At 38.3% G+C, this 11,099-nt stretch overlaps 1 protein-coding gene across 5 annotated transcripts in view; it reads left to right on the forward strand.

Annotated features, from left to right (window-relative positions):
• The window catches only part of DSE (dermatan sulfate epimerase), a 69,216-nt gene extending 58,554 nt beyond the window's left edge, over nt 1-10,662 (forward strand). For all 5 annotated transcript variants that reach the window (XM_079939860.1, XM_079939857.1, XM_079939861.1 and 2 more), the window contains 3 exons: nt 2,966-3,205; nt 5,605-5,812; nt 7,904-10,662. In XM_079939860.1, the coding sequence (XP_079795986.1) occupies nt 2,966-3,205; nt 5,605-5,812; nt 7,904-9,668 (2,213 nt within the window). In that variant the 3' untranslated portion in view covers nt 9,669-10,662. The remainder of the gene's footprint in view (nt 1-2,965; nt 3,206-5,604; nt 5,813-7,903) is intronic.
• Nucleotides 10,663-11,099: the final 437 nt, after the last annotated feature.

An 11,099-nucleotide genomic window follows, 5' to 3' on the forward strand; every position in this document is an offset into this window, starting at 1 on the left:
TACTCATAACTGGCAAATCGAAAAGAGTTTAACTCTTGATTATATTCCCCATGAGAATTAGTAAGTATTTTGCACATTACCCAGCATCAGATTCTACCCAAGCCTAGCTTTCTCCCTTGTCATATGAACCATCACTTTTAATTAGGTCTTAGAAGAAAAGAAACTAAAATTAATTGAGCCTATGGCATGTGCTAATCCTTGTCCATATTTTATTTAATTCTCACCTCAACCATATAAGGTAGCTGGGATTGGGACCCAGTTCTAGACAAACTCAAACTTCATTGTCTTTCCACTATATTTTGTTACCTCTCTCAGAATAGAAGTTCAATTTTAGTAACTTAAGGAAAGCTTGATTAAGAGGGTAAATTTTCATGCTAGCTCCCTTTGCCCCCCACTCTCACAAAAACAAATGAAATTTTAAAAGTCAAGAGGTTAAGCCATGTGAACACCTACCATCCGACCATTTATAAATCCACAGGCCTGTGGAAAGACAGCATCATGAATTGGTGGAGAGAACCTTGGAGTGAGCTGGATCGCAGCTTGGGGCCTTGAGTTTTAGTCTAGCACAGTTTTATTTCCTTAGAAAAATTTTAGTTCTTTACCAACAGGAATAGAGCTTATTTCTTCATTCTTCACAGTAGACAAAATTGTTCCAGATATTAAGCAGGCACCTAAAATACTGGCTCGCATTGGGTCAAAATTTGAATTTTCTTCTGGCAGGAGTTTTCACATGCCTTTGTCTTCTGAGTAAAGTACTGGCTTGCTCTGGGATGCAGTCTCCCAGAGCCATTCCGTAAGCAGCACACACGTTTCTAAGAAGATGGGACAAAAGAAGGAGTGAAATCTCTGGTCCTGCACATCTCAGTTAATAATCAGACTTACAGCCCCGGCTTTCTTGGCAGCCTCGCTCTAACTTTAGGAGCTACCTCAGCCGCACTGTGCCAATCATTCCACGTTCTCAGAGCAGCCTTGTAGATACTGACTGAGGTAGCTTAGTCAGGTGTAGCTCCTACTGGACTCAGATGAAATTTCAGCAGTGAGAGAGTTAGGGTTTTTCCTCTGTTCTGCTAACCCTGTCTTAAGGCTTAGGATACAGGACCCACAGGGTCACACGTATGCAGTTTACAAATCAGTTGGAACGAAGACAGGTGTGAAATGTTTAAATGACTACACCATACTTTTAATATTACCACGGAATGAAATGAGGGAGATCATGAAGTTATGATTAAATATCCAACGAGTGTGTTAAGTTTGAATTCAGGAGAACAAGGTTCTTTAGGTGAGTTTGAGATGGTTCATGAAACGTTGAAGGATGGATAGGATATGGATAACTGAAAATAATGAACATTCCAGGCAAGGTGTATGGAAGATGGAAAAAAAAATACAGGGCAGAGCATCAGTAACAACAATATTGGTACCTTGTATTGACAGATTTGAAGTTTACAAAGGTAGATGTTGCCTCGTCTCATGAATAGGGTTTTTATAAGGAAAATCAGGTAATATCTGGGGAGCAGTGAATAGCAGTTCTAATTTTAAACATCAGTCACATTGGTATCTGATTGGACATGGAGGATATAGAGAGAAAAAAGATGAGGATGATTGAGATTTTTAAACTCTAGTGACTAATGGAAATTGAAAACTATGCAGAAGGCTGGCAGGTCAGGGGTGGAGCTGGATGGGAGAAGGAACCAGTGTACAATTAACAGTAACCTCTGCACAGCAGAGCCTGAGAATGGTGCTGCACCCCCATGAGATGAGAGCTTGGTCTTACTTAGCCTGGAACCTTGGATTTAGGCTGGGAGGTACCTGGTGGTGCCTGGGCCTCTGGAAGCCCCCATACCCAGCACACCTAGTAGACTGTGGTAGAGGGTTCAGCATGGGTGATCACACGCACGTCTGTGGGAGTGATACAACAAAAGTCCACTCATTAGGAGGCAGTGAGCTTAATTTTATCCTTAGGGGTTGTGTATTTTAAATACAAGCAAACAAAACAAACCTTACATCTAAAGACCTAGGTTCAGATCAAAGTTCTGTTCAGTTTTAGTCATATGCCAGAGGACAAGTCAACCTTTCTGTAATTTTGGGGTAATAATGCATAATTGAGTTGTTAAAAGGATTAAGTAAGATTATGTTCGGTGCCGTGTGAATTATAAATGTTACGAGATGTGAGGACTTGTTATTGTTGCCTGAACGCTGGTCTCACAAGAATTATAGGAAGACAGCATTTCTGAGTCAAAAGCATTTTAGAAAAAATTTTAGACCTTTAATTTTCAGCTGGGGAAATTGAAAAATGTGGCAGGTGGAAGAAGTGCTTGAACAAAATCACGTGGCTCGTTTTTGGTAGATTAGGGACTCCCAGTTGATTTTTGTCACCTTTAGATTGCCACTCCAATGGTCTGTCCACCCCACTGTGCTGCCTTTTCCAGTGCTGTGGAATCTAAAACCACGTAAAGGATGAGGTATTGTCTTCTAAGAACAGGACACGTTGGAGAATATTCATGTAGCATTTATAGTATTTGCAGCTCTTTAAAAATTCTGTAAGATAATGGTGACAGTTTTTGTGAAGCGGAAAACTTCAAAAATATTTTCAGTGTTTTCTAGAAAAATTGAGTAAAAGTCTCAAGGCACAGATCCTTTCTTGCAGACATAAAGTATGTACAGTTTGTAATCTTAGATGTGGTGTGGTTTCAGTTTATTAAAGATTATGAAATGACTGATACTTATTTAAAGGTTTGTCTTTAATTAATAAATGACCTGTATTCAAGAACTTCTTAACATAGATCATGGACTCATCATAAACCTGGACTAGCAAGATGTTATTTATAATGTTGATAAGTGAGAGTTTTCCAAAATGCAATTTGCAGTATAAACTGGTCAGATAACTCAGAGGGTTTTATTTGGCCATATTTTTGTTTTTAGTTTGTTACAGCCTTAGTCATTGTTTCCATGTGTTTTCATCTTTCAGGGTATCTTCAAGAAGCTTACTTATGGACCAAACAAGTTCTGACCATCATGGAGAAGTCTCTTGTCTTGCTCCGAGAGGTGACAGACGGCTCCCTCTATGAAGGAGTTGCATATGGCAGCTACACCACTAGATCACTCTTCCAGTATATGTTTCTTGTTCAGAGGCACTTTGACATCAACCACTTTGGCCACCCATGGCTTAAACAACACTTTGCATTTATGTATAGAACCATCCTGCCAGGTACAGTGAGGACTTAGAAGTGGGAAAACATTAAACTACTGTAATTTTTTCTGATTACGAAGATGGACTAGACTAAGAAAAGAAACATGGGATTTGAGCCATATTGAGGTTAAAGGGATTTTTTTTTTAATCAAAGAATAATTCAAGAGTTGTGTATAGCCAGGAATATTTGGAGAGTTAATGTGATTTAGGTATTATAAAGCTTAGAACTTAACAGATCAAATATAATTTGTAGCCTCCACAGTACTTTTATTTTTGTATGTGTACAAACTTGGGTACATATACAAACTCATTTTCATGAATCTAAACGAAACAAAAAAAATTATGATTACATGTTAATTTTCCTTTATGTGTGATCCCTAATTGATCCTACACTTTACTTTTTTAGTTTTAAATTTTTTCTTCCAAACTATACAAACATGATTCAAAAAAAAGATTACATCTACATATTTAAATTGGGGGTTTAGTATTCTCTTAACACATTTTTGACCAGAGACGTATTACAGGCACAGGCGTTAGTTTCTGCAGAAATCCCCTGGCCAATAATGTGTTAATACTCAAAATATTTTATGGAAATAAGTGGTATAAGATATAGAAAGCAAACCAAAAAATGAATTTCTGGGACTTCCCTGGCGGTCTGGTGGTTAAGACTCCGCTCTTCCACTACAGGGGGCGTGGGTTCGATCCCTGGTTGGGGAACTAAGACCCACGTGCCACGCAACACAGCTGAAAATTAAAAAAAAAAAGAAAGATAAAAATGAATTTCTATGAAACTTCTAATTTCTTGTTGCTATGTAGCTTAGCCTTTTAAGAGAACTGGCGCACACACACACACACACACACACACACACACACACACATATATAAAGAGTTTATTCATTTCTAGGACAGCCTATAACTCCTTATTTCTAAACAGGACTATCGTGTTAGAAAAAGTTTAGGAGGTAAATTTTCATCAGGGTGGGTTTTCCCTCAGTGAAATGCAATTTTTTAGTTGAATGATTTGAGACCTACAGCAAACAATGCAGTTTTTAAATCTTTTTGCTCTGGTTATATACACATGGATTGGATAGAATCTCCATTATTGGATTAGTTATCAAAAAAATACTGCAGAGCAAAAGAACCATGTTTAGTTTAGAAAAATTTAGTTTAGACTCACATGCGGAGCCCTATTGTTTTGGTTATCCTTAAGCATGCAGGAGAGGCCTCTTTTATCTTTAGTTTATCTTGGTAAACAAAGGCCATCTAAAGCAAGGGCCTTTAAGAGGTCTCAGTGCTTTGTAATTTGATCTGAGTTCTAACAGCCAGCCACATCAGGGCTTGGGTTTGCTGTGAACTATGTATGTGGCTACTGCCTAAGGTGGAAAAGACAATATGAGCACCTCTAAGAGGAGAAATGATGTATTTGTGTCAATTAGTAAAACAACCTTTATTGAACATTTATGTGCCAGGCACTATAATAGGCAGGGGATTCAGAGCAATAAAACATCCCATCTGCTTTTAAGATACAGGTTAGTAGAAGATTCAGAAAATCACATTTTATAGTAAGATTTACTTGGACGAGAGTTTACTAAACTGCTAGAAGCAAAAACATTAGCTGTAAATCATGGAAATATGGTCATGCAGGCATTTTTAGAAGGGATTCTGTGTTAAGTCAGTCTGTTCTCAACAACATTTCTTTTTTATTTTCTTTACAATGGCTATTCTAGTAACGATTATTCCTGTCTGACCCAGAATTTTATTCCATTCTTCTTTTTCAAGAATGCCTGGAGCATTATCTGGTCTTACCTACATTTGTTTTTCTGACCTATTCCACTATGATCTTTACATTTTCTCTCTTTTCTTCAACTTCTAATAGTACATACAGGCAGGACCTTCTCTGGAATTGTTTCATTTTCTTCCTATAGAAACTCAGTTTCTCCCCGAAACCTTATAATTTCTGCTGTATTGGATGCCAAGTTGAAGCACCTTACGTTATTATCTTGGTCTGGGATGTGGGATGAGTTGGTGGGAAAGCTAGTGCTGACTCCAGGTTCAGGGACTCACCATGCACAAGAGGATAGATCTCCCATGTATCCATGCAATTATATTTGCAAGGAGCATGGACATTAGAAAATGAGGAAGGTAGGCAACAAACGTAAGCATTAATAGTTGTTTCCATTACCAAAGACAAGTTGCCACATGACAAACTTGCACACAGGTTTGTGGAAGACTTTTAGAAGGATTCTGATTAACTGGCCAGGGGTAGAGTGAGGACATGGTGGTTTTTTGTTTCTTATTTTTATCCAAGGTACACAATTGAGTCTAATTTGGAACCAGGATTGAGAATCATTGTTTGGGCCTTGATGGAAGTAGGCAGTTTTAAACTTATCTTAATTCTGTCAAACTTCTTTCCCCAGGGTTTCAAAGAACTGTGGCTATTGCAGACTCAAATTACAACTGGTTTTATGGTCCAGAAAGCCAATTAGTGTTCCTGGATAAATTTGTCATGCGTAACGGCAGTGGTAACTGGTTGGCTGACCAGATCAGAAGGAACCGTGTGATGGAAGGTCCAGGGACGCCTTCCAAAGGGCAGCGCTGGTGTACGCTTCACACAGAATTTCTCTGGTATGCTACCTTGTACTGGCTTTAAAGAGAAATTGTACCCAGGGGTATAGTGTGCTAATTTTTTTACATTAAAAAAGAAAAACTAATCTACTTTTTAACACTTTCTCCATGCCACCTATGTACCTGCAGTTTCAATTCAGTTCATATCACAGTTTTGAAATTCTGTTAGAAACATTTCCTTCCATTTAAGATCTAATTACTGTTTGCAGTTTTTGCTTTACATGTATTAGAATCCTAGGCTCACACTATTTCCTAGATATGCGTGTTTTGATTTACATCATTTTGAAATCATATAAAGAGAAAAACCACGAAATTTAGACTGAGTTATTCTGATAATTACACCAAAAAAAAAAACTGAAAGTAGTAAAATGTTTTGTTTTGATAAATGGAGCATTATAATCTTCTAATAGCAAAGCTGTGGCTAAATTTTCAAAACTATTTAAAAGTGGTGACAGTATTTGACAGTTTTACTTTGATAATAAAAGAACCATGTAATTTTTTTGCCTTAATCTTTTAAGCCTAGAAGGAGAAGCCAGGCTCTCCTTTTTAAAGTACTGCCAAATACATTTTTGGCATCTAATAAATTAAAATAAAAATTACAGGGAACTGGTTAATCATTAATCCCTGATGTCTTTTCAAGCTACTGAAATTTGCATTCAACTCCAAAGTAAGCTGCTGTGGTTTGATTGCTTCTTTTCATGTACAAAAAAAAAAAAAATTAAACAAGAGGGAAAAAAAAGTTAGTAAAGTGGTAACTGTCATAATTTAACCAGCATTTTTAAAAACTGTCTTCACAGATGAACTGCATATATTAACATGCAACCATTCTTGGCTCCTTTTAGGTATTTGAAGTAATTACTTAATAGTGTTTTTCACTTACCCGTAAATAAACAAGAGAGTTCTATAAAGCTGATTATAGGAGTCAGATTAATGCTAACTCTAATTTGATTCAGAAAGTGCCTTTATGGGAATATGAAAACTGACCAAAACCTGAGAGGAGGATGGCCAGTTCCACTTGTTTCTGGATTTGTTAAATCATCATAATTAAGCCAGCACTGTACACTAGACTGAAGCAGAGAGACAATTGCTCATGTCCGTAACTGAGACTCCAGAACAAAAGACAAAACAGCCCAAATCAAATAAATATCAGTAAGATTAACTCTACCATAGGTGACTGATTCACTTTAGAGAAAAAGTATCTTAGAGCCTTTCTTCCCTTGAGCAGCAAATCATATGAACCTGTCGAGGCTGTTGTCTCAGATCACCAAAAGTGAACAGTCATCTTCATTATTATTTTTGGAGCCTTCCTGAATCAAAACCTGTGTTCTTAATCACGGTGAAAGTTTAATGTGAATTATCTTACTTTGATAATAAACATCATAAATTAAAATAAGAAACTTATATCAAAAAAAGCATGACATCATCTGCAGATTAAAACAAAACAAAACCTTGGAATCGGGCTAGGCAGTGGGTGGCATGATCATAAATCCTCCACTGTTAGATCATTTCCTGAATTTCATCCATTCATATTCTTAGATGTGGTATTGGCAGTAAATTTTATCTAATACGTGAAATTCGACTCTATTTAAATTTATTTTTTTAGAGGGGGAAGAAAGTACTCTACCGAACTTTCAATAGTATCAGTTGTTTGCAGAACAGTGCTTCCTTAGCACTCAAGGATTGCTAAAGTCCAAATCTTAACATGTGGTTTCCTAGAATAGGAGCCCCTCAACTAGAGGTTTGGATGAGCTGCTTAATTCTATGAGCCCCCGTCGTTTGGGTGGCAGTTCTGAAATCATTAAGTGAAGAGGGTCCACGTAGCGATTATCAGTAGCTGTCATTTCCGGCTCAAACCCTTCACAGTTGTAAAGACACACTCCTCTCCCATTCACCAAGGGCATGCCCCTACACATGCTGATTATACGTGGGTGTTTTCAGAAATGCCCCTAATACAGTCTGCGCTGCCAGTGCTCTGGGTGGCATTTTTATGTTGTTTCCTCCAGCCACGTTGCCGTGTGGCCTCGCGGCTCTGCTGTGTTCCTTTCACTTCTATCGGAAAACCATTTAATTTTTAAAAATTGATTCTTTCAGGTATGACGCCAGCTTGAAATCTGTCCCCCCTCCAGATTTTGGCACCCCAGCATTGCATTATTTTGAAGACTGGGGTGTTGTGACTTATGGAAGTGCGCTGCCTGCAGAAATCAATAGATCTTTCCTTTCCTTCAAGTCAGGAAAACTTGGGGGACGTGCAATATATGACATTGTCCACAGAAACAAATACAAAGACTGGATCAAAGGCTGGAGAAATTTTAATGCAGGGCATGAACATCCTGATCAAAACTCCTTTACTTTTGCTCCCAACGGTGTGCCTTTCATTACTGAGGCTCTCTATGGGCCAAAGTATACCTTCTTCAACAATGTTTTGATGTTTTCCCCAGCTGTGTCCAAGAGCTGCTTTTCTCCCTGGGAAGGTCAGGTCACAGAAGACTGTTCATCAAAATGGTCTAAATACAAGCATGACCTGGCAGCTAGCTCTCAGGGGAGAGTTGTTGCTGCAATGGAGAAAAATGGGGTGGTTTTCATCCGAGGAGAGGGTGTGGGCGCTTATAACCCCCAGCTCCATCTGAAGAACGTTCAGAGGAATCTGATCCTCCTGCATCCACAGCTTCTCCTCCTCGTGGATCAGATACACCTGGGAGAGGACAGCCCCTTGGAGACAGCAGCAGGCTTCTTCCACAATGTGGATTTTTCTTTTGAGGAGACAGTGGTCGATGGGGTCCATGGGGCTTTCATCAGGCAGCGAGATGGGCTCTATAAAATGTACTGGATGGATGATACTGGCTACAGTGAGAAAGGAACCTTTGCTTCAGTGACATACCCTCGGGGCTATCCCTACAATGGGACCAACTATGTGAATGTCACCACACACCTCCGAAGTCCCATCACCAGGGCAGCTTACCTCTTCATAGGGCCCTCCATAGACGTTCAGAGCTTCAGCATCCACGGAGACTCTCAGCAACTGGATGTGTTCATAGCCACCGGTGAGCATGCCTACGCCGCTTACCTGTGGACAGGTGAGACTACAGAACAGTTGGCCTTGGCACAGGTCATTGCCGACCGTCAGAAAATTCTGTTTGACTGGAGTTCAGCCATCAAGAGCACCGTTGTCCCTGAGGTGAAGGACTACGCCGCTATTGTGGAACAGAACCTGCAGCATTTTAAGCCAGTGTTCCAGCTGCTGGAGAAGCAGATCCTGTCCCGAGTCCGGAACACAGCCAGCTTTAGGAAGACTGCTGAGCGCCTACTGAGATTTTCGGATAAGAGACAGACTGAGGAGGCCATCGACAGGATTTTTGCCATATCACAGCAACAGCAGCAGCAGCAACAGAGCAAGTCCAAGAAAAACCGAAGGGGAGGCAAGCGCTATAAATTTGTGGATGCCGTCCCTGATATTTTTGCACAGATTGAAGTCAATGAAAAAAAGATTCGACAGAAAGCTCAGATTTTGGCACAGAAAGAACTGCCCATAGATGAAGATGAAGAAATGAAAGACCTTTTAGATTTTGCAGATGTAACATATGAGAAACACAAAAATGGTGATTTGATGAAAGGCCGGTTTGGACAGGCTCGGATGGTGACGACGACTCGCAGCAGAGCCCCAGCACTGTCTGCTTCGTATACCAGGCTGTTCCTGATTCTGAACATCGCCATTTTCTTTGTCATGTTGGCAATGCAACTGACTTATTTCCAGAGGGCCCAGAGCCTACATGGCCAAAGATGTCTTTATGCAGTCCTTCTAATAGATAGCTGTATTTTATTATGGTTGTACTCTTCTTGTTCCCAATCACAGTGTTAGCACTGAAGCTATAAATTGCTTGATCATTTTGTGGTCACAAGTCTGTGCAAAAAATAAAATCATTGCCCTTGTTTGTTACTGGATTTTTTTTCTCAGATTCTTTTAACAAATTAAGGGGAAGGTACTTTCACACAAGAAAGCAGGGACATGGAGAAATCAGTATGGGTAAAGGCAAAGAATTTATCAAAGGAATAAGAGTAGCTTGGTTGTCACATGGTGTTTCTGGAAGTGGCTTGGCTGAATTAGCAGTCCATATAATACTGCTCTTAAAAGAAGAAAATGTCTGGTTTTAAGTAATATTTCTTCTTAAGAGAAAAAGACTTAGATAGAATTGGATTTTATTAATATTAATTTAATGCTATTAGCGATCTCCAGATACTATTTTATGAAAAGACTGAAGCACACAATTCTAAGAAATACAGAAAAAAATTTTTAATGGTGTAGTCATGTTGAAAATAAATGTTAATAAGTCCTGGTGTGGTGGTGTCACCTTCCTTAGAGAGTAATTCATGAGTTAAGTGAATAACAGCATCTGTACATTGCGTTACTATTCAGATAACATAGTAAAATGATGGCAGAAGATTATTGGAAAATTTGGGATATATTTCCAGTGGAAAACATATATCTATGAATGAATTTCCTTGATGATGTTGGTTTCAGCATACACATAATTGACTGCTTTTACACACCCATTGGTTATTCAATAAATGAGACAATTACAGGTAACTTAATTTTCTGTTTTCCTTCTGTGGAAAACTGTTATAGACCCAATGACTAACTTCAAAATAAATATATCCTGAACATTGATTTCAGTACCAAAGAAGATGGGGAAGCTAAAATTTGGATATGATTCTTACTTTTTTTAATAGAAAACTTTCTTCAATTTATTTTGCTAAATAAACATCATAATTGTGATTTTTCTGTAGTGTCTTTCTTCTTTTTTCCTATGTATTCAACAATTTTGAAATCTTTTAAGAAAAACTGTTTATTTGAACATGCGTTAATTAAACAAAGTAGAGTTGGAATTGAAAGAAGTAATTTCTCTGCTTATTTACCTTTTTGTTTTTTAAACATATTTTAAACATTTAAAACAAAAGCCAAATTCTGATATTTAAGTAATACCAAACTTTTAAAACATAAAATTTTCACATTTATTTTCAATTAAGTCCTCAGGAGGTAATAGCAGCACAGAGCACTGGAAACACATTCCACAGATCGATATTTCAGCACAAGAAAATGATAAAAGGAACTTAAAGTGCATTATCGCACATTTAGCATATTTGAGTTTTATGTATTTCTCCCTTGAAAACAAAATACGTTTGGCTCCAGTTTGTAACGAGAACACGTTCCCTGATACAGGTCTAAGGTAATAATGGCAATCTTTTCCTTTCACTTGTCCTTTTGGTTCATGGAAATACCGGTAAGTAACAG

This window comes from Stenella coeruleoalba (assembly GCF_951394435.1).
Source record: "Stenella coeruleoalba genome assembly, chromosome: 12".
NCBI classification, from domain to species: domain Eukaryota; kingdom Metazoa; phylum Chordata; class Mammalia; order Artiodactyla; family Delphinidae; genus Stenella; species Stenella coeruleoalba.